Raw genomic sequence first — 27,664 nt, 5'->3', positions numbered from 1 at the left:
ATGTGTAGTGTTGTACTTACTCGCCTAAATAATGAAGTAATGTAATAATTATTACTATATCACGTTCATTAACGAGAACATAAATCACGGCAGTACCATTTAAAAATAACGCGATAAAAACTTCAATAGGAGCCAAAAAGTTGTATAAAAATTATAATTTATAGTGAATAACTAAATTTAACGTCATTTTAAGTCTAATTATATATTATAATCATTTTCATTACATACTACCTAAATACAACATAAACCATTCATGTAGGATCGTCTTTTTTTCTTATAGTTAATATAAATTATTTTACTTGTAAATAATACGGCGCTTAGCGCCTTTATATCTAGGACCAACTCTTTCGATATCACCGGCTGCCAATCTAGATGCTAGGGTTTTTAAGGGTAACGGTGCGATACTGTCAATGTCTGAGGTTTTATTTGAAAATGCCCAACGCACATTCCTTTCCATCCGAATGTGATCTGAAAGCAAATTAAGTACATAATTTCATTGGTTTTCAATTTATGAATAAATCCATGCAAAGCACGGAACGCAGGCATTTTTTTATGTACTTAGATACCTACTCAGTAAGTAGGTGGGTAAGTAAGTATATCATATATATCCATAATTACATAGTTAAGTATACTTATATTATGTTACTATACATACCTATGGCAGGATCAACAATAGCAAACGCTCGTTTTAAGTTTTCCACACTGATCATTTTATTTGGGGCATTTTTTCCACCAAGCTCTGCTACTATTTCTCGTATGTACTTGTCTTGAGCCACTTGTCTCTGTCGATATAGCTCACGGGCAAATTCAACTCGATCAATCCCTTCTTCATTCTATGAATATGAAAAGGTTTGTTAAGTATTTTTTATCAAGTATTATAAGTTAGGGATACTGCTGTCAGTAGCTAATAGTGACTAACTAAAAGATGCGAAGAGAACTGATATCGAAGGAAATTATCATTGGTTTCATAGTTATCCTGATAATGTTTGATCATTCTTAAGTAGATCGATGATGGTAATCAAGAGAAGAGTAGCTACTAGATATATCATTATCAGTGGAAGTGTATTGGGCTGGTAATTGGTAGGTAATATAAAATACTAGCTGTTCCCGCGAGCTTCGCCTCGCCTTAAAAAGTTTTCCCGTGGGAATTCCGGGATAAAAAGTAGCCTATGTTCTTTCCCAGGGTCTATACCATATGTATACCAAATTTCATTTAAATCCGTTCTGTACCTAGTTTTGGCGTGAAAGAGTAACAGACAGACAGACAGACAGACAGACAGACACAGTTACTTTCGCATTTATAATATTAGTTAGGATTGTATCTGGGTATAATAAAGTAACAAACGTTTACTTGCCTCATAAAACAATTTGTCCAAATTAATTTCATTATGATTCAACTTAAGTTTCAACTGTTTTTTAACAACGTCAAGTAAATTCTTAATATCAACTTCACTTTTCAATGGGAACGTTGTCTTCGCTACTTTTTCGAATTCATCTACTGTTATGGTCTGAAATAGTGTTAAAAATAGGTACTTATTAAAAAAACACACCCATATAAAACTATAAGTACAATTTTGAACTTTCTATTACGAACCTCATCATCTTTACTCTGTATATACAAGTTATCCTTTAGAATATGCCATTCTGCTCGAAGGCCCCAGTAGATATCTTCACTGAGATGGCCATGGAGTACTCCCCAGAACAGTTTCACCTGAGGTTCATCTAGCATCTGTTCTGCACCAGAGCACAGGTTGTAGGCCCACTCGGCTCTTACTGAGGGTTGCTGGTACCTAAAGTTACAATTGTATAACTGGTGAGCAATGAGGTGATGCTAATCAAGTACTTAAAGTCATATAATAATAGAGGTACCTATACTTATTCGTATTTAATGATATTGAAATTCAAGAGTTTTTCCTTTTACCTATCTTCAAAATATTTGGTAACGTAATCCTGCATAGATAAAGATTTTCCACTCTCCAGTTTTCCCAACCATATGTCATTAATAATAACACTGATTTCCCGTCGGGACAGTCTGAGATTTCGCACTTTGCCTTCGTAGCGAAGATATGGAGGTATTATTGGATCGCATCCCTGCAAATAAAGTGTCACACCAATCGATGAGATGCACTATATCTGTTCAAAGTATCTGGCTAAAATAATATTACCAGTCCATCAAAATGTTCCAAATGGTCACTCTCCGCTGCTGGGCCTAATTCTTTCAGGAGCACCCTTAGAATGTCTCTTGATGATAGAGCACTTGCAAGTTGCCTCCATCTGAGAATTTGTATATAGGTATAACTCTATTCTACTATAGGTATTATCTGTGATGATGTAAGTATCTGGTTCTCTCAACTCAAACGGAACCTTTGTGCATATCCCCAAGGTCTATTAAACTGCCTGATTTACTTAGTACATGTAGAATGTGTAACCACCAACCCGCAATAGCCAGCGTGGTGGGAAATGGTCCAAGCTTCCTAAATTCCTAAAACCTTAGGCACTAAATCTAGATATGCAGGTTTCCCGTCTCACGATGTTCCTTCGCCGTAAAAGTGATGACAGGTACCTAAAGATTGAATTTCTTACCGATCGCGGCCGCCTCCTATGAAGTCAGCACACAAATCCCACTGGGGGCGCGGGGTGCCGGCGCGCTCTAGCTCTCTGCATCGGTCCTTTATCTCAGTTAACTCTTCATCAGTGCTCTTTTTGAGGCCTTTGATAAATATACCATACAAATCATTAAACGTAATCAGTCGTATTTAGCTTAGCAAGAGATTTATGATTTATGGCTTGACTGAATTTTTATTTCAATAGGTACTTACCTAACTAACTATTTCAAGATCGATCACTAGTTGCCTTTTAGATAGTTGTTAGACCAGCAAGATACCTAGTGTGTATAAACTTACTTAGCAGACGATTGAATTTCTGTTGTAACTTGTCCAAATCTCTTCTTAGAGATTCATTAAAATTATTCATATCATGATATTTAGCTTCCAGTTTATCAAAATCTCTTCTGGGAACTGTATCTGCATATTCTTCTGTAATTTTTACCAGACTTGATTGTGTGACTGCCAACTGTTCTCTGAAATGGTCGAATTAAGCATAAAATATCTAAGAATCTATTTCTACTCACCTGATACTCACGCCGCCCCCCTAGCAAGCAAAGTCATAAAAAGTTATTGAATAAAAAAACAGTTGACTGAGCTCACCGACATCGATCTAATGCGATTCTCAAAATTATAGGATCTCCGTAAGATTCGTCAACAGATGCCCGAGATCCATCAAGTTCTTTGAGTTTTAATTCTAGCTCCAAGTTCTGATAGTATAAGGTATATCGTGCATCCCGTTCTAGCATTAAATTTAAATAATCTGAAAACTTTTCATCCTTTATCTAAAAAAACAAAATAAAAACGGTTAGTCGGTTATGTGGTTACGATAATCAAAAAAAATATAGGTTCACATCACTATTCAGTAACCATACCATAGAGAAAATAAATTTATTTATTTACCAAACTTAAAATAAGGACTCCGAAAAATCTGAAATTACTAAGGGACCGGCCTACATTGTTTAAAACAGGAAACAACAGCCAGCCGGAAGCTTTAGGACCATGAGGTAACAACACAAGAACTCCCAATAGAGAAGTACTATGTTCCTTGTCCCATGATACCTATCAGTTTTGGACATGCAGGTAGGTAGGTATGTAGGTACTTACTCAGTTTAACTTTTAACTACTAGGATAGTACCTACCTACCTAGGTACTCATAAAAACTCCTAGACAGCACTTATAATATTATAGGTTGTTGTGCATGTGATAATACCTAGTAATACCTACGATCTACACCCTGTCTACACTGTACCTACCTACCGCAATCTCGTTTTGGGCCACAGATCTATCCGTAAAGCGGTATCCGATCCGTTACTATACATTCCTATACATAAATACCTAGTTACTTCTGTCCCACTATTTCAATTTTTACGTTTTGTCGCTACTTACAGCCACGGCGGCGGCGGCGGCGGTGGCAGATACCGCTGCAGGTTTATTACCATACTAGATGTTCCCGCGAGCTTTGCTTCGCCTTAAAAAAGTTTTCCCGTGGTAATTCCGGGATAAAAAGTAGCCTATGTTCTTTCTCAGGGTCTAGACCATATGTATACCAAATTTCATTCAAATCTGTTCAGTAGTTTTGGCGTGAAAGAGTAACAGACAGACACAGTTACTTGCGCATTTATAATACTAGCTGTTCCCGCGCGCTTCGCTTCGCCTTAAAAAGTTTTCCCGTGGGAATTCCGGGATAAAAAGTAGCCTATGCTCTTTCCCAGGGTCTAAACCGTATGTATACCAAATTTCATTCAAATCCGTTCAGTAGTTTTGGCGTGAAAGAGTAACAGACAGACAGACAGACAGACACAGTTACTTTCGCATTTATAATATTAGTTAGGATTAGGATTAGTTAGGATTTCGGTTGCCTATCTACCTACACATAGTATTTGTACCTAAGTATATAATATCGATGGACAGTGGAACAGGAGAAACATCTAACAGAAAGTACCTACTTACCTAATGAAATAAAACTTTTTTTAAATGTTGTCCAGCCGAAAATCTATTCCATACATACTTATTATAGGTACATATTTTTAGCAGCAGATTAGAACTACCTACCTAAATTCGAAGAGATCAGAGGTCATGATGATAACTAGGTACTTCTGATAAATTAGAAGATAAAATAAAACAAACACATATAAGACAAATACAACAACTGTAATCAACATTTAGAAGCTAAATATTTCAAGGCACTTGTACAACGAACAGCCCATCTCCCACCCGATAACCACATTACCTTGCCCAACTCTTTCTTCAACTTTGCTATTTCTGATTTTAATTTAACATTTTGATCCTGAAGATCGTCATTGTCACGTAATATTAGTTTCCATTGATTATCTCTGTCTTTTTTTCTAACAGAAATACCAAAAACTCTCTGAAACATAAACCATATCAGTCTTCAATTTGATTCAAACAGAAAAAGGTTAATACCTTTGTAGGTTCATACATAATTAATATCTCTTGTCCCTACAGAATTTGTTATTAATTTATCTTATCATAATTTAACATAAACATAATCCTGACTGTAAATTTTAGCAAATTATGTATTCTTAATCTGAAATACTTTTGCATTTTTTCCAATTTAAATCAATAATACAGTAAATTCAAGTTTCAGTCAAGGCGCATTATTAGTATATCTTTAATAAATAGTTTTTTAATATATGTATTGGTACAAATTTGTATATGAATTAGAATTTAACATAACATAAGTAATTATCATTCAAAAGTATTCAGTAAATCACTCATGTGAGCTCTTCCATTTCTCTACAGCTTTTTTTATTTTGCTGATATCTTCAGCATAAGTCCTGCAGCACCCTCCCACATATCTGACTCCGAGGTCCAGCCACTTGTCCACAAATGTGTCCAAGCTGTCACACTTGTCGCGGTCCACCCAGCCCAGCTCCGAGTTGTATTTCTCTCCCGAGTTGGGGTACACCACAAAAGGTATTGGAGATTCCATCCTGTCATCATTAACTCCTTTGAATAATGTTTCAACAAAATGAGGGTTGCAGCAGTTGACCCCCATTGCGATTAATTGTTTGGGATTTGAGTCCCAGCATTTTTTTATCACAGTTTGAAAGTCTTCTCCGTGAGCTAGACTTTTTCCATCCTTACAGCTGAAAGACATCCAGGCTTTGGTGTTGGGAAACTCCTTGAGCAGGTCCAGCAAGGCCTCGGCCTCCTTCTCGCACGGGATGGTCTCGAGGGCCAGGAGGTCCACGCCGGCCTCCACCAGCGCCTGGACCCGAGGCCGGTGCCACTCAATCATGGTTTCCTTGGAGGTGGTGTCCGCATAGCTTCCATTATACTCTGAGCCGTCGTGTAAGTGGGCTCCATATGGGCCGACGGAGCCTGCAATGAGCGGTATGCGGTCGGTGCTCACAGCTTTCTCTTCTAAATACTTGGCTCTTGCTTGTTTGGCGAGTTCCACGGCGTAGCCCAGCAGCTTGTAGGCCTCGGGCGGCGCCAGGTACAGGTACCGCACGAAGCCGGGCACGGAGGCCTGGTACGTGTCGGTGAGCAGCACGTCCGCGCCCGCCTTCAGGAAGTCGAGGTGCGCGCGGACCACCTCCTTGGGGTGCGTCTGCAGGAAGCGCGCCGTCCACAGCGGGTCGCCGTCCACCCGGTCGCCCACGTAGCACGATATCTGGGACGAGAACCCTCCATCCAATATGGTAATTCTCGGCTTCTCCGACATATTGAAAACTTTCACTATTTCCAAAAATACAGCGACACAAAGTCGGATAAGGGAGTGGTAAAGAAGGCAATCACTTTTATTATAAACACTCTGAGAGATAAGGCACGCAGCGGTGCATACGTAATCCTACGAGAAAGTCGAGTACCTGATTGTATTTAGAGTTCGTATGCTTTAGTGAAAGGCTGTAGTAAAAATAAATCTTGATTCTTGATAGAAAGAATAAATAAATAAATGACGTAGGTATTGACGACAGCTGATTTACAAAAGTCAAAACAAATAACAAGGTAGCATTTATGAAGATCGTAACGTTGAAAATTACTTGTTTTGAGGATTAAGTTTTGGTACTTACATCTTGAATGATAAATTGGGAAATTCTCTTATTTCTTATTTCAAGAGAATTCTCGTAAGCTTCCTTTATGTTTTTAAGTATAACTGCATAAGAAACCGTTTTGTCTATTAAAGAGGCAAATGCTTCTTGGTAAATCTGTAAAGAAACGAAACGAAACGTGCTTATTTGAGGAAAACCTTCCCAAAACCTAAAAACTAGGTACTTATATGTAATATTCCTACCTAGGCTAGGTAGAATATGTGCTTACCTCCAATATTTGATCTCTGTAGCCCTGTTCATTTTCATAAAGTTCACTAGAACTCTTCTTGACTTCTTTGAGCTTCTTAGCCACAGTTAATTCGATGGTTTTTAAATACTTTGGTGAACTTTGCATATTATAATATTCCAAAGTAAAGTACCTTATTAGACACACTAGATATCGGCTAAGTTTAAAAAGCGATAGTAGTATTGATAAGAATTTCGTTGCTGTAGTGATTATCACGTATGGATGAAACCAGATTGGAGGGTAGTGGAGATAAGCGTGTGTAACATAAGTGTACCTACCTATCCCATATACTTACCTACCATATTTATAGGGGTCTAAATGTAGCACGTACTCCCACAGTAGGAGGTGCAGGAGTTACTGGAGCTAACAAACTTGGACCACAGTCCACAATCCACATTTACACTGTAGGGCCATTGGTGATTGATGTACCTAGTTGGGGTTAGGAGTAGAGTTGATGGACCTCGTCGCGGGGCGGACCTAATGATGATTCGATTAGTGATGTTCCATTTTCACCCGCCAAGTGCGGTTTTGTCTATGGACTGTCAACGTCGCAGTGCTGCCACCTATCACAAACTCAAGCTGTGGATTTGATATGACGTCACTTGCTTGACATAAAATTACCAGAAATTAGAAATGGCTGCAATGGGTAGTGGACGGGGAACGATGGATTCCCAAAATCAAGTGCAAAGTGATACAGTAGATCGATTAAAATTGCTTTATCCTAATGTTAATGAAGATGAGACTCCTTTGCCGCGATCTTGGAGTACCAAGGACAAGTTCAGCTACATCGGGCTGTCGCAAAATAATCTCCGAGTTCACTACAAAGGTAAGAACTTTCTTGGTTTGTTTATGGCGTATTTGTTCGTAAAATTGTTTATCACGACGGTCTGGTGTTATCTACAGTGAATGGACTAGATTTGTTGGTATTTATATAGTGTGTGGAGAGTCTGATGCGTTGTGAGACATCTCTACAGCGATTTCTGGAGCTGTCAGCACACTTCGCATCGCTCAAACAAAGAAATCAGCTGATCGTATATTTTGTAACTATAATCCAAAATTAGGGGTGACTGCTCCCTTTTCGGTACGAGGATCTTCTTGGACCCTTTTTATTACTTATTCACTGACACATCTCCATGATAAGTTATTTAAAATATATTGGCTAATGCTGAAATAATTCCATTGTAGTGGTTTGTTGATACATATTTTTTCTTCTGTGTTCTTCTGTGTCCCCTTATCTCTGTAGTCTGTGCTCCGGGACAGGGCTCAGTAATAATTACACTATCATTACAGACATCTTACTAATTATTCATAATCATGAACAAGCATACAATGGTGCATTGCTCACCTAGTGATAAAGGGTACCATAACGCAATTCATATTTTTTCTGGTATTTGTTTTTTGTTACATACTACATTAAAATGAAATTACAGTAAAATCAAAGACACTTTGTATTAGGCAAATATTCCGTTGCAAAGTTATTGTCATTGGATTTTAGATTCATTTTGCTAATTAGGTACTTTCAATAATGATATAAAAATTAAAAGATTTTGGTTCTTTATTAAACCTAACCCTAGCCCCTTGGCCTATGTAGAAGTGATCTTTGTATTATAAGATTTCTAAATATTGCATTGGGTTGGTACAAAACCCTTCACAGCGAAGTTTGACTTGCACTTACTATTTTTTTAGCAAGGTTGGCTATATTGAAAACAGTGAAATAGGTATGGTATAACTTAGAACACCACTCTTTGTACTCAGGGGTTAAAAAAGCTCAGAGAGTCAATCAATCACACTCCAATACATTTCATTAGGTGTTTTCATAGCAAGGTTTGCATTCACATTATCATATTAATAAAACCAGAATGACATCTCTTTCTCTTCTACTCTTTATTGTCAGGCTACACCAGTGTTTTTAAACCTGTGGGTCTGTAGGGGGGTTGCCAGAGGTCTGATAGAAACTGGATACTTTAGTTGGAGACTATAAATAATAATTACAGTATTATTATTGTGAACCTTGCTATGAAAATAATAAAATAAAATAATATGAAAAAACCTAATGAAATAATGTACATACATGAAAAAAAGGAAGGGTCAAGGGGGTCACAGAATATACTTTTTAAACCATGGGGGTTGCATCATGAAAAAAATTAAAAACACTGGGCTACACTGATGACATCATCATGTCCCTATCATCAATGTCCCCATGGCCTGGATGAGGCAGATCTTTATATCCAAGTTGGTACCCCAAGATCGAGCTTTCTAGTTTAAATTCAAATTCAAATTCATTTATTGCAAGTCACATTGTGGAATTAGGTGGTAATGAGTTCATTAGTTACAAATGTGACACCCTGTAAGGGCGCAGCAACCAGAGGGGCTTAAAATTACTTAAGTACCTCCTTATCTCATAACATGCATTATATTTTGAATAAGGTAATAACAATTTTTATAAATAGCTATACAAATTAACAATATTCATCAAAAAATTATAATATCATAATAAATTATTAAAATCTTAAATAATATTGATAAGCACTACTAAATAATGATATAAATATACATTGAATTATTATAGTTAAAAATAAAAATAAAAAAATATCATCTATTAATCAAATTAACATTTAATTAAGAAGAGACTATTTATTAAATTACGACTACTTATGATTCACCATTATCATCAAAAAATTCTGTTATTGTATAGTAGCTCTTTTCAATTAGGTATCGCTTTAAAGACTTTATGAATACATCGTACGTTTTTGAATTTTTAATTATTAGTTTATGTAACATTAAATACTATTTTATAGAGGTCCTACTGGATTTCTTATCTCTCATTTCTACATGACAGCCTTATTTGCCCATGAACCAATCACAAAATAGAATGCTCTCCAATAGGCATCTATCAGGACACTGTAGATAGGTAGCCTGAAGTGGTTTGATGAGGAAGGCCAAATGATGTGTGCTCCTTGGGGTAAGCCTGCCCAGCAGTCTGTACCTGCATTCCTATATTGTACTCTTGACCCTTGGAGCCACCTTTCTTTTGTAAATGACAATGGGCGTTTTGGGACCTATGTCCAATAAAGATGAGACATACATCGTTGGATAGCTCTTTTCAAGTGAGCAAAAAAGTATTATGGCGACAAATTCGTATAAGTTGTCCATTTTGAAATATATTCGTCGGAAGGAAGTATTTTTCTATGGCATTGCACTCTCTCTCCTAATGACAGTTAGGGCGTAATACACGTAAACACGTATTATTGAAATTGGAGAAATTACTTTCAACTGGTTTTATTAACTGAGATAATAAACAAATATAATATTATATGAAATATGATCATTTTGTTATAAAAATTAAAAATGAATGTGAAAAACTAACAAAAATTACAGAAATAAAATATAAAAACTTTCAAGGTACGATTATTCTAATTGGACAGTAAATCAAGACTAGCGCTTCCGTTATTCATATTCTGCAAAAAAATACCTTTTCAACGACGTATCACTCATTTCCATTGGTGCTGGTCCCAGATTCCATATATTGGTGCCCATCATCATTTGTATACATGCAAATAGGTCACAGACTATTAATCTTAGTTTGTCAATGAGACAATCCATATTATATGGATGACCTTTTCTTCAACGAATAAGCAGGTGGTATTATTGTACCATTTGTACCTAAGTATACTTTTTATATTTTAATTTCTATCTGCCTTGCCCAATAAACTGATTGCGAAGCCATTGCCTATTAATCTCCTTTAACTATTCTATTCCGTTCAGATACTCGTATCTTGAACATAACTTCAATCGCGAAGTTGTCTAGCCGACCCGAGGTACCCGTGCGTCCCGCCAGGTTGTGAACCCGGTCGATAGCAGCGCGGGCAACACCCTCAACCACCAGACTGTCGCTACACTTGCACCCAATTTCATGTCTAGACTCGGTCTGCTCTCGACAACTAATTATGCGTCCCTGCGGGGTTACTCTATATGACGAAAAGCTAAGTACGGCTGCGCGAGATACGACTCCATCTCGTTGTAATACCTTTCTACTTGTTTTCTTGTACCTCCTGTAGGTTGGCTGGTAGAAAATGCTTTTAGCATTAAGTCCACCTTTTGTACACCTATGTTATATGCAATAAAGTATTAAATAAATAAATAATAAATGTGCCGATTACACGGCAGCTCTCGTACGTTTGTTTTTCTTCAATATAGAGTAACCCTAATTTCCCTCGCCGCCCGTGTGACAAAGATGAGTGCTTGTTGTTGATTTGCTTCTTGTGGGTTCCATCCAGTAGTCTCCTGGATAAGCTTTTCAGTTACGTTGTGTGTCACGACGGAGATTCGCGGAAAAACAGAAGTGATACATCTCTGTTTCCGCAGGGGTCACTGTACTCTGTGCGGTGGCACTGTACTGGATATTTTATGCCAGTAAGGTGGTCTAGTGTACAGAGCGGTAGTTCAAAGGTTCCAGAGAAGACAATAATCAATCACGTTTTGTATTTTTGACCGTTATCCCTGTCGAACATATTGTGGACTAATAAAGATAATGGAGCTACTTCACTAAAAGCACAAAACAGAGTCAGATTCTGGGAAATTGGAATATCAGCCAACAGCGGCGACCCGCAAACGTAGTCCGTTATTACGTGCGCATTATCCAGTTGCGCTGTATACTAGGTGATACTATGTAGTTACCTATGAGGCTGTGACATTCAACAATGAGCAGTGACAAGCCTCTTTACAGGTGACAACTGCAGCAGGACAACGAGGACCCAGTTAATTGCCATTTTGAATTGTGTAAATGTTATTTACGCCGTGCCACATGGGCAAATGCAATCAACTGTACAGTCGCTCGACTTTCGTCCATAAAAAACATTAGGTATCGCTCGTATCAGTTATTAACTATGTTGAATGCATCACCCTAAAGTACAATCAGGAAACCGCAGGCAAAGCATTAGCACCGCCGCAGCGAATGATTGAGTGGCTTCAAAGCGACTGTGGAATAACCTAACGTATACCTATAGAAGTTGTCCGCAAGAACCACACCACCTATTGACTATTGAGTCTATTGACACACCGCGTTGTGTGACTTGCAGCACCGGTGGTGGCTTGAAGTCAACAGCACGGGTCTAGTTCTAGGAACAACTCAGTGCAAAGTTCTGAAACTTTGAGGAATCCGTTTAAATCTTGACTCGAGAACTACGGAGGCTACTTACTGAGTAGCTAACTCGGGCTAGTTAGTGTTTGTAGATCGATAGAGTAACTCTTTACTTGGAAATTAAGTATATAATTTTGTAAAATGCATGCATTTTATGTAAAAATTATAATCGGTATTGCGTGAAGCACGCTTATCGATTTACCTATTTTGTTACGATATATAATAGGTATCATGGTCAAAAAAAGAAATATTTGTATAATCTATCTAAAACAAATAGTGGTTATGTTGTGTAATGTATGTATTGACTTCCTGTATTATGCACTTTATTCAAGGTCTATTAAAGCCACATACGATACGATTAATTATAAATTATAACATATCGCATGCATATTGATTAGTTTGTGAAATAATGTGGCAATTTGTAGATACAAATTTCATTGGCATTAGAAATAGTTAATGCAGACAAGATTTCCTAATGTATTTTTCTTGTTGTACCATTTAATTTCCAATACCACGGCTTAATGGTTTATAGTTAGCAACTTAATGTGTGTGTTACTGGCTAGCTATCAGTTGGCAATTACCTATTTAGATATGTGTATATTTAAATTAATAATATCCCTTACGGCATCACTTTTGGCATTGACTCTGGCATTTTGATTTCCCTTTTCATTGGCTCATACCACATTCATGGAGTGTTGACATATCAGCACTAATTTTTCCTTGATACATAATATTTCTTTATGTTCACCTACGCAACCTGCTTGTTTTGTTTTTAATGCATCAGATCCCTTAATAAGTTCCTGCTCTTACTCGCTCTTTGCAGAGCATTACCTTTCTGCTCATAAAACCCTTTAAAGCGTGTTCCGGCTTCCGATGCAGCAAAACCGAAACAGATCGATTGAAAACAGAGTGACATGAATTCGCCTCGAGTCGAGGTCGTCGCAGCTAGCAACACTGCTGGCTGACCGCATGGCAACACACTGGCTGCCCCTCATAGCAACACTGCACGCACTACTCATGCGATGCAATGAGCGCAGGGTTTGTCACATCTTTCATTAGTTTCATCACGGCTAATGCTAACAGCGTCGCTTCCGGCTATCGCGATTGAAGCGACAGAACTAATCTAGCTCTTTAATGGCGATGTGGAGTACTCAATTATCGGCGATGGAGTGTTTTGCCGTGATGGATGTGCAAGCGCGAGTGGATGGGCGAATGGAAGAAATGATTTGGAACATACATGATGTTCTTTATTGCATAACAGCATCTCATTCGGTTGCTAAGGGTCGTGTTTAGTCTCATGTGTTTTCTAGTCCTGTAATTAAAATATTGAGTTCATCGTCAGTACTACTGCATGTCAGGATAACCTTGTGCCAGTTGTGCATGTTTGTACATGTATTTTGATTTATCGAAGGGATTTCCTTCTCAGATTCTCGTAATCCAACATAATGTTTGATAAATAAAGTGATTTCAGTATCGCGTTCAATGTCGAAGCCCCGTCTCATCAGCTATTCTTCAATTGCGGAAAATAGTCGAGCGTATTTACCAAGTAAATATCGACTTTCTACGCGACGCGTCCTTACAATATATCGAAGCCAACAAAGGCTTTGTCAAAGACACTCATTTGTCTCTTATTAAGCAGAAATGAGCCAGTAATAAAAGGCTTTCCTTCAATATTTTAGTAGTATCTGGAAAGAAATTAGCCGTTAAATCCAATCCATGTTGTGTGCCGCGACTTTCTAATGCGAGTACTATAAGTTTTTGATCAGACATGGCGGCTGCTAGTACGCAACTAGTAAACATAGTGGTACAAGTACAATTACCCCGTGCACTGCCCAGCACCTGTGCACCAGCAATGGCCTATCCCGTTACAAGTAAAGCCTACTCGTCCGTAAAGATACGGCTCACACCACCACACACACTTCAACACTCGTTACCCTACCGTGCCTTCACTCAAATCCTTATTTCATTTATGTTTAAGCTCACTATTGTCTGGGACACTGGGATTGATGATATTGTGAAGTTGAAATCGACGTTCGTTTGGTATACCTATGTGTATTTCTTGTTACACCTGATTTGATGAAGCCAGTACAATTAAGTGTAATCATTTCTCTTATGCTGACTAGGTATCGATATAGTGTGAAGGTTGAAACACGAGAGTTAATATCGAATGCCATTTCGCTGTATGTCGCGTTATTGGCCAGCTTCTTTTACGAGCAAAGTGCTTATATTTTATCTTCTTGTGTGTGACCTTTATTGGTTCACTGAATACCCATATTGATGTGCCTTTATTGAATTTACTCATGTAGATAAAAATACCACATGCGCAAAAAGTACCTTCCATCTCTTTGGATGAAGTATTTAAATAGGTACTGTTATTGTATGTATATTGCAAAACGGTTACTTAGACATAGTTTGCTGTAGTTCTCTTTTATACTTCCTCACAATCAGCCAATCTACTTCACCAGCACCTATTTATCATTTTGAGCGCTACGCGTCTTTACAAGGTTTGCTGTAATTATTTTGTTGTTACATTCCCCGGTCCAGTTGACGTTACAGGGTTCGTTTCCAAAGATCGGTTCAATGTCGCCGGGATATTGTACCCGGGTAACCTCACCTCAGTTCTTTCTCAAAGGTTGCTTGAATACCAAAATTTATGTGGCATTGCACAATGCGAATAATTCTTCATAAAAATGTACGGCTGTTAGAGCCAGAACAGGAGTGAGGTCTTGTCTCTTACCTTCTTAGTCACGTGTGTGCAAATGAGGACCAACTAACGTGTTCATATACGCTGTCTTGCGTCTTGTAAAGGACTAGAACAACAAAGAACAGTTTAATATGCAAACTATACTTCTGCTGATAATCATCTCGACCGAATTAGCATTCGAGAAATATTATGGAAAATGTTTAAGTTTTTTTCAATGTTAATTCGTGCGACAACTACTGACATACGCGTTACAAAGAGGACCCCAAAACACGATAAGAATGGTCGACAGAGCTCACACAAAAAAAGAGCCGCCAGAGGGACAGGAGGGTTACTCTATACTGAGGAAAAACAAAAGAACCAGAGCTGGCGTGCAATCGCACGTTTAATTCAACGAGATAGAGTCATGGCTCGCGCAGTACCGCTCCGAAACTTAGTTTTTTGTCAAATAGAGTGACCCCTGGTCCATGAATGGGGGAGATACCCTCGGATCTCCACTATCCCGTTATGAATGTGAATGTATTGGCTCGTGTGTGTACATGATGTCCCCCCATCGAGTACTTGTTCCGAGCTTCACGGATGAATGCTGAAAGCTGTGTGTGCAGTGAAATTGAGAGTTCTGTCCAAAATTAATTCTTTATACCCAATTGCTTCGAATAGAAGAATTATCGATGATGTGGCTACAGGTTTTCCATTGCTTCGATTGATTCTAATGATTATCTTGTTGTGTAAATACGTCCATATTGACCAAACGGAAAATATATGGGGTGTAAGGTGTAATAGGTTGGTCATTTCAGTTTCTTCTTCTGTCTGTAACCGTATTTGTATAGAAAATTTTATCCGCTTATTGTTTAAAACTTTACAGTCCAGTTTAACCTTATTGGTAAGCTCTTGTTCTTGTATAGGTGGCATAGAGCGTCCCGTCTGGGGCATTGTCTTCAGTCGATGAACCTTGGGAGAGACGCCCTATCCCATTTAAAGGTTATACGATATACGTATTATGATCATGCATACTTGGCTAGTCTGGTAGATCTTGATCAACATTGCTCCTGTGTACGGAGTATACCTAACGTGACCATTATTTTTTTTTGTCAAAGCGGGACACCTGCGAAATTTCATATCCCTCAAAGATACATATATTATCTTTCTTTCTTATCTTTTCGCTCAGTGCATCAATTGAAAGTTCAATCCCTACGATGAAAGATAGAAATGTGAAAGAGATGCATGAATGGTGAATGACCATTTTTTTTATATTTATCTAATAATCTTGTAAAGTTGGTATATTTAGGATACCTAAGTACTTAGGTACTATGTTTTTATGAATATACCAGACGGGTACACTACATAAATCCGAATTACTCTTTTACAATTATGAAAATAACGATTTTTTAAATTATGAATTTCAGTTCTAGTAAATTTTAAGTTTCCGAATAACGAAAATTACGAATAGTTGATAAACGAAATTTCAAACAACAGATTTATTAAAGTGGCCAAAGTAAATTTTTCGAATGTTATAATTTTGATGTTTTATTATATCGAATTGTTTAAATAACGAATCCCGAAGTTTTAATATTTCAAAAACACAAATCCCCGAATGTAACTTACTTAACAATTTAAATATTTTTTTGCTTCGCTCCGCTTCGATTTTTATCTATGTGCACCTAAACGCTCCTCTTTGCTTTGCTCGTCGTCGCACCTATCTTTAGGTCCTGAGGTTTTTAAGGTTAAACACCGTAAAAATCCGAGCAATTGCTTTGCTTTGTTGTGTTACTTAACAACAAATACTACAAATAGTTTTCTATTTAACAATATTTTTATTCTATATTTGAAACGTTCCGCTTTGTTTTTCGTTATCTATGTGCATGTGCACCTAACACGCTCCTCCTTGCTTTGATCGTCGTCGCATATCTATCTTTAGGTTTGGGTTCTAAAGTTTTTGAAACGTTCATTTTATTTTTGACAAAATCACGAATTATCATATTTTTGATCCGGACTTGATATTTTTGTGATTTATTTGTCTGTATTTTATTTTTCGTATACTAAAGTAATCGTATTTTTTAACGATCGTGTATTTAACAATCGTAATAACAAACCTTCGTGATTATTATATCTATTCGATTTTAAAAAAATCGTTATTGCAATATTTTGTAAATTAGGTACATATTCTGTGTTTTCAATTCGGAAAAAAGTTTTTCGGAATTTTTGGTTGTTCTAATACCAGACAGATTTGAGTAGTTTAATTTAAAGTTCTTATCAATAGTGGATCTTATCTTATTTTCACATTCATAAAAGTTAATACAGATTACTTTTTTGGAAGCCATGTACTCCCACGCATTTCTTCTTTGTTAGGAATCGGTAGGTGAGCGAGATAAATTTATATACACGATAGAGCAAGAGCGAGTCAACGATCGTCACTGAACGAAGTAACTCGCGGAGTCTCGGTGGAACTCGGACTCATATTACTCCCTATAGTCTATGTGAGTAAGTGATAAGAAGATAAACAGTTGTCTCAAATGATTAAAAGAAAGAAAGAAAATATGGGATGAAGTTGCAAAATGTAGGTAATTTAAATTATCGTTTGGTCTGTTTACGAAAGCGGGACATATTTGCCCTCGCGGGGGACAGCGGGACGCACAGCTTGAAAGCGGGACTGTCCCGCCCAAAGCGGGACGTATGGTCACGTTAAGTATACCCAATGTTATATCTATTTACAGGGTGTTAACTTAATTGCGTTGGAGCGGGAAATGGTAGATACAGCTGATGATACTGAACACGATAAGACATTAAAAAACGTATTTTATTTGCTTTAAGCTGACCAACATAAAACAGTTTTATTTAGTACATTTTAAAATTTCATAGTCACCCTATTCAGGTTTAGGTACGTTTGACAGAATGACCATGAACTTGAAAGCCAAGATCAAGGCCAAACAATTCAAAGCCAAGGTCAATAAAAAAGTATGCGTGCATCTGCACCACACTCGTGGAGCCACATCGTCAAGGTACCTACCGAGATTTTGGGTACTCAAAGTACCCAATCCATTGTAGACATTTCATTTTACTCCATAAGTATCACTTTATTGATACACAATTATCTTTTATGAATACAGAACATTTTCATTTTATGCTTCATAACATAGGTCACACGTATTCACAGCACAGCACAACATAAAACGAAATGAGGAACAAGGCTTGGTAATCAAAAGATAGAATTGTAGGTACCTTTTCCCTTTTAGGTAATAATTGTAAAAAAATATTGTAAACAAGTAAACAACAATGACTGACTGACAGACTAGATCCACAGAGAAGGTAATGACTATCATAAATACTCGATGGTTATGATACGCGAGATTGTTATTATTCTACTGGTATTTAAAGTGAGGCCATACTTATTATGAGGATTTCCGTACTATTCGTCATCAAAGACGTCTCAACCGCAAGTACACAACACAAATCGAGATGAGCGAGTGTAAGTAAACCAAGTCGTCATTGAAGTAGACCCTGTTATCATCCTGTTATGCATTGTGGTCTTTTAACTTTAGCTGCATACAGACCGGCCAAACGAACGCCAACGAACGGGTTTTGTTGACCTTCGTTGCTCAATCTGCCCCTGTATTATGTATGATAAATGTCCATCGGTGGACGTTCGTTGGGCCGGTCTGTACGCATCTTTAGGTAATAAAAGAAAAATAAAATGTGGTAAGTATCAAGGATGAATACTAAACGCTTACCTTATTCTGAGTAAAAAGGTTTAATTATTGTTCTGAGCTCCTAGAAAGTCATAAATTATATTCTGTACGATCTATCAAACTTTATGACAATCAGCTGTTTAATTGTTGATTAGTATGTCATTAATCACCATGAATAATTTCAATTTTATTTAATAATTGTTATTACCTACTGTGTAATTAATTACAATCATAGTTACATCAAATAGATTATGAAAAGTGAAGTTGATAACAAATTTACAGTGTGTGTTCTTTTGCAATCGAATGTCTCATTGGTTATGTGTTTGTGTAGGGTGACCATGTTTTTGATTAAGGTAAAACTTTCCACTTTACTTTAGACTTTAAACATAAATATTCGAGATTCTGATGTTTTTTTTCTTAGAAACGTGCTTGGTTAGACTAATACTAACCCCCATTTCCCGCTCAAACGCATTCTAGTTAACACCCTGTATATTGATTTTGGGTGTGTTTGTTCTTAGAAAAAATAGTCTATAATATTGCACTTTTTATCAGTTACAGTAGGGTAGCAATGTAAGGAAATTTCGTTGTTATTGTAATCATGGGCATTTTTAATCACGACTCCTTCAGTAGTAGGTAATTTTATATTTTAACAATCTAGACTAGATATTTTATATTTTAACAATCTAGACTAGATATTTTGTAGATTATCCTGCGATTTCCCAGTCCTGTTGCAGTATTAATACCGTTAGCATTATTCCGGGATACTCGGCGCAGCACACGGCATGTTGCCAGGAGCGGGCGGGTCGCGTGCGTCTTGATACGTATGATCTTCCGGAAAATCTTTTAATTAAATTAAATTCATTTATTTCAGATAACTTGATCCATATTCAGTACATGTCATCTTTGCACAGTTGTTGTTGTTGCTCTCCCAGTGGCTTAGTGATGAATGGTTCAATGTTTTATTATTATTGTATGATGGAGTACTAACATCAGGATACTACAGTATTGTTACTTTTTTTTTTTTTTTTATGTGGGGACATCTTCACACACGGCCATCCGACCCCAAGCTAGGCAGAGCCTGTGTTATGGGTATCGGACAGCTGATATATCTACACAAATACATAGATAGATACATATTAAATATAAATATCAACACCCAAGACCCGAGTACAAATATTTGTCTTTAAACAAATATCTGCCCCAGCCGGGAATCGAACCCGGGACCTTCGGCTCAGTAGTCAGGGTCACTAACCACTGCGCCATTCGGTCGTTACTAACTTGTTATTGTTTGAACCATTTCCAAAATTAACTTTGGTTCAGTTTCGCTAACCTCAAAGTATGATTAAGCCAATTCGTGGATCAAATCGACCATCGTTTGTACAAAGGGCCCAGCAACGATGCTTGCGAAGTGCCGTCGACAGACAAAGACCCCGCAGGGCCCTACGGGGCCTCGGTCCCCGCAGGGCCGCCCGAAATGCTGCAGCTACAACTAGGTCAAGCTTACTGCCTGCCACGTGCTCCCCCCTCCACCGCGCCCTTCCCCCCACCTGCAACGTCAAATAAACCATACTACATCTGTTGCAAGGCTCAATTTCCCTCACCAACATTAGAAACCACTAACATGGTGCAAGCAGGCCGAACTATCCTCTCTGCCCCTGGATTTTAGGTGTGTTCTCTCTAGTTCGCGTTCCAACATCGGCCTTGTAAAAAGCATTGCGCGTGATGTGTTTCAGCTTATCGACTTTGCACTTCGGTGATAAAGTTCACTTTGCTATTTGTTGTTGTTAAGAGTCGTAATTAATTAAAACTATAATGTTGGTCCGGATTGTACTGTTGTTTGGCGTTTTGTTTTGTGGTTTTAATATAAATATTTAACCAGAATATGTCCTTTGGAAAATGTTTTGGGAAGCTGCTATTGTTGGAAAACGGGCTTGTGTTGCTTTGGCAGATGATTAAACATGCATGTTTTTGCTGGACTGCGGGCTTCGTATTATTGTTGTTATTATGCAAGGCCACGGGCGGTGGGTCCACTGGCCCTTCTCTCCCACACAAGGCTCTTGGCATGATTCGGTCGTAACGTTCACTGCTGCTACATCGTCAGTTACACTTTATTAGCGGTGTTTCCTCGAGAGTGCTGGTGATAGTTAAAGTGCCCCACACTCGATGCGGCGCGAGACCACTTGCTGTTGAATGTTGATGCTTGCGTGTTATGGTGTTAGCTTTTGTTTATTATGTTACAGTATATCTGATCATGAACATCAGCAAAACGGTTATTTTCTTTACAAATTATAACATTTATGATTCCTGAATATTTGGTATCAGATTTTACTCTTTTATTAGGGTTCCGTAGCCAAAATGGCAAAAACGGAACCCTTATAGTTTCGTCATGTCCGTCTGTCCGTCTGTCCGTCTGTCCGTCTGTCCGTCTGTCACAGCCGATTTACTCGGAAACTATAAGTACTACAGTGATGAAATTTGAGTGGAATATGTGTTGTATGAACCGCTACAAAAATATGACACTAAATAGTAAAAAAAAGAATTGGGGGTGGGGCCCCCCATACATGTAACTGAGGGATGAATTTTTTTTTTCGATGTACATACCCGTGTGGGGTATCAATGGAAAGGTCTTTTAAAATGATATAAAGTTTTCTAAAAAACATTTTTCTTAAAGTGAACGGTTTTTGAGATATCAGCTCTCAAAGTCGTAAAAAGTATGTCCCCCCCCCTCTATTTTTATAACTACGGGGTATAAAATTCTAAAAAAAATAGAGGTGATGCATGCTAATTAACTCTTTCAACGATTTTTGGTTTGATCAAAGTATCTCTTATAGTTTTTGAGATAGGTTGATTTAACTGTAAACGGAACCCTTTGTGCGCGAGCCCGACTCGCACTTGGCCGGTTTTTATTGTAGTTATATTAAACTCTCTTATATTTAACGATTATAATTATGTAAATTGTGTACTTGTCCCTCACAATCACAAAGGCAAAACTGGACACAACATCTGTACCTGATTTGTATGCATAGCAATCATGTAATTCTTTCTTTCACAGTATACTCTACATACTTACCCAAAACCTTAGCCCCCTTTCGTTTGCTGTAAATTTACACGATGAAACTGAATGAATTCAATCCAATCAATACTATTCCGTTTGACTTTGTTAGAGCAGGAAGCTGCGGATTATTGCAGTCGCATCAGCCGGAGAGGGTTTTACTGTAATCTATATAAAGGTAGCAATTTGTCGAGTAGCTAGCTAATAAAATTTATGCACTCTAAGCCTGAAGGAAAATGCTATATTTCCAATATTTTCCGCTGCGCAGAATATTTCCTGGCGGTATAAATGTCTGCCTCGTTATTTTATTTCCGACGTTAAAAGAGCGAAACTTTTCCAACCGTCAGCCATTTTCCTAGAAAAGATATCTGGATTCTCGTCTTTGTCTAGAGCAGGTTGTGTCTTGCAGAATCTCGCTTCGTTTAATGACCATCTGCAAATCCTGTGATGTAATTAATGTAGATATTTGGTATCAAAAAGCACAAAGTTCTGAAGGTGATGTCTTTGTTAGTAGGTATCGGGCTGAATGTGGGTCGACCCACGCATTCAGGTCAAGAGCGTTGCGTTTACAACACCGCAGGGATTTCGAGTACAAAACAGACCTTAAGTTTTGGAAATAGGATTCGTTTTAGAAAAATAACGTTTGCGTGGTAGTCGCACATTGGATTTGTCGTCTTTGTAACCAAAGTCTGAAATTTTAAGTTACGAATATGAATATATCGTCAAATGAAACTCTGAAATAAACGTTACCATTTGTCACCCCTATGCATATAACCTCTTTCCTGAGTTAAGAGTTCAGTTCATAATGTCTCTTTTGAGTTGGCAAGAAGTTCCGACAGCGGAACACCATCAACAGCTGCAAATGTTTGCTCTGTGTTGTACGGTGTACCGCGTCGCAGTAACATCGCCTCCAAGTGTCTATATTTGCGTTCACGTCTTTACATATCTGCTTGAATGCTTGGCAACTTGTTTACGACATGTTTATCTGGTTGGGCCGCGAGATGTTGGGAATAATTTGACTTAGTTGTTGTGTCATATTATAAAGCTTTTCCTTCATAAGTATTAGATATATAATTATCTGGTGTATGTTCGCTGAAATAATATCTCAGCGATTATAACACTGCTTATGTCGTGTTTCCTTGGCTCCACTCTGTAGTCTGTACTCCGATACTTCTGACATTGGCACTGGTTACTGTGGTTGCTATGCCGCATTTACACATGTATGAACATCAATCATCTGCAAGATTTGGTTCGTTTTTAGAGATGCTAAAAGTATTTATAGAAGTTGCATTCTTGCTGTCTGGTTGTAATTAATATTTATAACAAAAATGAAATGTCTTCAACAGAATGCTATTATTGGATGCCCCTCGTTTTTTTGTCGATATGACTTTAATTGAATTATATGTACTTATAGTAAAAAGGAAAAAAATACCAAAGTAATGTCCGTCCAGGCAATATAAATGAATTAAATTAAAGTCTTACGTGACCCACATCTAGGATAAACTCGGTAGTCTCGGTACCAAGTTCTTACATATTTTATGCGAGAACTGGAAAACTAGCAAATGAATATTACTTTTCCTTCTTATCTTCTGACCAAATTCATGAATTTCGTTAATTTTTAGTCATTTAGATTTTTTAAATAAGGGGCCGTCCATTAATCACGTGAGGTCGTTTTTCTCATTTTTTGACCCCCCCCTCCCCCCTGGTGATATTTGGTGAGGTTTGGGACCAACCCCCCCTCCCCCCCCCCCCTGGATCACGTGTATTTTTTTGAAAGTCTATGTAAAGGCAATTTTTGACTAGAAAAAATATAGGTATACATACTACAAATCGTTAAAATTTTTGCGCCGTCCAAAATATCGGTTCAGAAATACTTAATTTTTGACAAAAAATTAATACACGTGATGTCTAACGAGAACCCCCCCTCCCCCCTCGTGATGTTTCGTGAGGTTTTCAGTACCCCCTCCCCCCCCCCTTTGAGCCTCACGTGATTAATGGACGGCCCCTAAAAACGTATTTCTTTTAAATCGTCTTTCATATTAATACCGTTGAATTTGAAAGTGTACTTTGAAGTAAATATATATCATCTTTACTTAATAATTAAACTAAATTAAACATTCTCTGGAGTTTTCTAATCAGGATTTTCTTTAATTTCCCTATCTATGTGGTTGTCTGGAGGGGATTACTTTTAGTTATTACTAAAGGCCGCCGATTGTGCTATTTATTTTCTGTTCAGTGTACGTAAAACTGTTTCTGTTTGTGTGCATTAGATCTAACGCTTCGATGTGATCAAGTTATCGAAGTGTAAGAGACGCGACATGGCGCCTCCCCTTTGCGAATTCCCTCCCTGCAGTCTATCGATTGTCCATAATCGTACCTCCAGCTGGATACGTTCGAACGTTCGAACTGACATGCGAGTGGCACTTGTCGCCTGCCAGAGACACAGCACTGTCCACTGTCCAGTCCAGTACGTCTAGTACTTACAGGTTGGATAGTTTGTCAATAACTATAAAAGTTTACGTTGTTTCACATACAAAGTGGCGCCCATATCGGAATGTACTCGTATTATGAAACTTTTGAAAGATAATGTATGTAGATGACAGAAGAAATCCATAAAAAAATTCGTTTACGCAAATTGCAACACCCGTACTAGAAGCCCAAGGTGTGATGGTTCTGCACTCGGTGGCCCTGCCTGGGTGCCTCTAAGCAGCTCTTGAGACAATATTACCACAACATCTGCCAATATAGGTCATTGATGAATTGATATTATTTTATTACGCAAGTTCATTGTACTTAATCATGAATAAAATATTTAGTAGGTTTTAAATGCAGGCTTGTTTTTCAAGATAGTTATTTAATGTTTTACGTGAACCAAATAAGTCCAATATGTTGATGTTATTCCCAGAGGGTCTTCTATTTGCGTCGTGCAGTAGCCTTGACTAGAAATGGCTCTCTTACTTTATTGAGGGTAGCAGTTTATTTAGAACAGGGAAAGTAAGTGGTCGTGGGCGCTTGCTCTCTCATTAATCGTTTATTGTGAAACTATTGCAGTCGTCCTCGATTGAAAATCAATTTAATTATTTATTTATACGTAAATTACGATTTCTGTTCTTTAAAAAAGAATTTTCAAAATCGGTTCATAAACGGCGGAGTAATCGGTGAACATACATAAAAAAAAAGATCCCGACGAATTGAGAACCTCCTCCTTTTTTTGAAGTCGGTTAAAAAGGAAAGAAATGGGTTAAATACTTTTGTTTTATCACTTTTTCTGAATAACCTTTTGTCAATTTGGCCGGCTTTTAAGAGGAAATCATTCAAATTATGCAATAGTGATAACATGACATGATAATCCGCATCCAAATCGATCTATCCGTCTCGGAACTACGCGATGACACAACAGACAGACAGACAGATACACAATAAGCAATAGAATACCAGTATGTTTCGTTCGAGGGTTGAAAATGCAAATTCAGTCCTCGCCCAGTAAGCTATCTCGCTGTATTCAACAGTTTACCATTTAGATCGTCTTGAACAAGCAAACGCGTTCTTCGCTCTCGAACAACACATTTTAATAGGGTATAAAAGGCTGTTCATTTCTTCCAGACAACCTTTTGGTAGAAGAATATGTTAATAAATTATAATATATGCGATGTGTATGTGTTAACGGCTACTTTGTAGGTGGTTAATTTAATTAGAAGGTAATCGCTGGGCAGTAGAGCGAGGGAGGCGGAGCGACGAGCCTCTGTAAGACCCAGTTTGACTTTCATTGTTCCTCGCGAAATCTGCTCGCCTGGTACATGTGTAGTCTGAAAATTGATTCCACTGTTGACTGTTAGTTATTTTATGTATATTATTTAATTCTGAATTGCACAAATATGCCAAAAGTATTTAAGTAGGTTCTAAAAATCCATCTCCAGTACGTTACCTGTTTTCATTGATTTAAGTAGGTGCATGGTACATCAGAATAATGTTAAAACTTGATGGACGTACAATACGTACATGACCCCTTGTTTCAACGGACTCCTACATTTCAGAATTATACTACCTAGGCTTGTATCATGGTGCACACGTACCTACTTACAATCTTACCATATCGTATTCAATTCTATACATTCAGTGGGTGAAAATGTTGAGTTGAATGAAATGAAAACAAGCAAACTCAAATGAAAACTCATGCGAATTATTACAAGCCCCATTCATAGTCATGGAGCATTCATGTGCAAGACAAATAAATGTACCTACTTACATACTATCTACTTAAAGTATACAGCGGATAGCGACGAGAACACAAGTTCTCCACAGCGTGAGTGTGGATGGTTCACCGAGATCGCGAGAAGTCTCGAGGAACCTCACGCCGAGAAGTCTTATCGGCGTGATTCTGGATAAGGCATCTTTGATCGGTTTATCCATGATCCCTCCAAAGGGGTAACAAGAGATGCTTTGCTTTCTGTTAGTCTCAACTTAGATTTCAATGCTGTACGTAATGTGCATTTTAACCAGGTTTTGTCAGACTCGATATTTGAAAACTTTTAAAATTTCCATTGCCCGTTCGTTTTTATCATCCCATTTCTGTTTATGAAAGGTGACTGGCGGATCTATGGATGGCCAAATTAATGGACATTTCGACCTGAAAGCTGCCATGCAGATAGCTTTTAGGTATTTCACAGAGGTCCATTTATTATTATTTTTGAACCGAGGGCTATCTTTTTATAAAGTTTTACATATATTTTTTAGTACTTAACTAATCTTTGTCCGCACTCCGCATCGCATAGTGGTGGACTATGTCATTAATTTTACTCAAACAACTGTGAACTAATTAAACATACTTTGTGAAACTGAAGTTTTTTTAAAATACATACATATTTGCTTAGCGTAAGTTAGTAAGTAATTAGAACGGCGGCCCACTGCACCACTATGCTCGCCTTGCTCGTCAGCCGATCAAGATTACTCGTTTGCATGTTTCATTTCATCAGTTTTCGCGGAAAATCAACTACGTACCGTCCATTCCGAATAGCTTTTTAATTATCGTAACGATAGTTCCAAAGAGTTTGTATAGCCGCCGCGCTGTGAAAGAGGTTAGCATGTTTTTATTTTTTAATTTGAATGTCGGGCAACAGTTAGAGCAGCCAGGAGCGTAAGTGGTGTATCGGGCCGGAGCCTCCCTACAGTTTAATGGATGGATGTTTTTTTTCTATTTGTTGTAAGGTGGCACAGAGGGCCCGGGCCGCCGCCCCCACCTGTCCTACCTCCACTTACGTCTCTGGATGTATCGTACGTCAACACATCATACATAGCTGTATCATTCTGTGTCTGCACCGAAGCTAAGCTACGTAGCTATGTACCTAATCCGTTTACGAAGAAATCATCCACCGGTAGGTAAACGTGGAAAGGAAATCCAAAAACTTTCTGCTAGCTACGTAGCTTAGCAAAACTTTGGTGGATACACAGTGGAAGCCCTCCTGCCAATTAACAGTACCAAAACAAATAACGCTATAATTATGTACAACTGCTATTTCACTTGCTTTTCTTCAAATTCTCGGTAACAGGTTTTAGTAAATAGCGTTTGAATGGTATCGTTCGTTGGAAATGGGGTTGATTTAACCGTCTCTACTGCTTATTTGTTTTTGATTTAGTTAGTTGCTCTACTTTCTTGTTTGTCTTTATTTGCAACTTACGTTAATTACCATAAACCTTTTTGCTATATCTGTAGATAAATGAATTGCTTCCTGCAAACCTGAAACACTTATAGCCCAAAACCATAATCATATCCGTCTCATATCCAGAATGAATTCCAGTGCGTTATTAACAGCATCCTAGTTATTTGCTTATCTGTTGTTTGTCGAGTTTTTATTCATTTTTAAGTTTGAATGCAGTTCCGTGCTAACAATGCTAACATCGATCGGGCTCGAGCTCGTGTCAACATTCAACAATGAAGCTGCTATAAAATATGTCACGCTTTTGACCTATTTGTTCATTCATTGTGAGTTCCTCATCTAGTGCTGTATAAGCGTTGTATAAGTGGTATAAGTATAACTGCTCTGTAAGTTAAATCGTTTCCCCTCCTGCGCGGGACACACCCACTATTAATAATGCATTCAGTTTATTTCATATTTCTGCACAAGTTCTTACTGTGTTTTGTTAGTTCTTCAAATGATGCAGATGAACCGTGTAATT

General features: G+C 37.8%; 2 protein-coding genes across 4 annotated transcripts in view; one reads left to right on the top strand and one right to left on the bottom strand.

Moving 5' to 3' along the window:
• Positions 1-248: 248 nt before the first annotated feature.
• LOC105390301 (translin-associated factor X-interacting protein 1) lies at positions 249-6,605 on the bottom strand. The gene is made up of 11 exons (XM_011561577.3): positions 5,368-6,605; positions 4,837-4,974; positions 3,207-3,388; positions 2,904-3,079; positions 2,584-2,710; positions 2,166-2,274; positions 1,922-2,091; positions 1,595-1,790; positions 1,356-1,508; positions 656-833; positions 249-468 (listed from the first exon to the last, which is right to left on the bottom strand). Exons 1-11 carry the CDS (start codon positions 6,295-6,297, stop codon positions 296-298), a joined length of 2,532 nt encoding a protein of 843 aa, XP_011559879.3. The 5' UTR covers positions 6,298-6,605; the 3' UTR covers positions 249-295.
• An 894-nt stretch (positions 6,606-7,499) lies between these two features.
• Positions 7,500-27,664, top strand: part of LOC105390300 (ran-binding protein 9) — a 39,078-nt gene continuing 18,913 nt past the window's right edge. Inside the window, exons 1-2 of one of the 3 annotated variants that reach the window (XM_038105779.2) lie at positions 7,500-7,737; positions 26,696-26,761. In XM_038105779.2, coding sequence (XP_037961707.2) covers positions 7,545-7,737; positions 26,696-26,761 — 259 coding nt within the window. In that variant the 5' untranslated portion in view covers positions 7,500-7,544. The remainder of the gene's footprint in view (positions 7,738-26,695; positions 26,762-27,664) is intronic. The other 2 variants (XM_038105781.2, XM_038105780.2) reach the window with 2 other exon arrangements.

This window comes from Plutella xylostella, chromosome 19 (genome assembly GCF_932276165.1).
Source record: "Plutella xylostella chromosome 19, ilPluXylo3.1, whole genome shotgun sequence".
In the NCBI taxonomy this organism is placed as follows: domain Eukaryota; kingdom Metazoa; phylum Arthropoda; class Insecta; order Lepidoptera; family Plutellidae; genus Plutella; species Plutella xylostella.
The sequence above is the reverse complement of the archived record's forward strand: the minus strand, read 5'-3'. Positions and strand labels throughout refer to the sequence as shown.

Excerpts from the sequence above, each read along its gene's own strand:
- LOC105390301 (XM_011561577.3), bottom strand. The coding sequence starts at position 6,297 with ATGTCGGAGAAGCCGAGAATTACCATATTGGATGGAGGGTTCTCGTCC. Across the intron at positions 4,975-5,367 it reads TCAGCAAAATAAAAAAAGCT|AGAGTTTTTGGTATTTCTGT; the intron begins GTAGAGAAATGG and ends TTTATGTTTCAG. Across the intron at positions 1,791-1,921 it reads ACCAAATATTTTGAAGATAG|GTACCAGCAACCCTCAGTAA; the intron begins GTAAAAGGAAAA and ends TTGTAACTTTAG.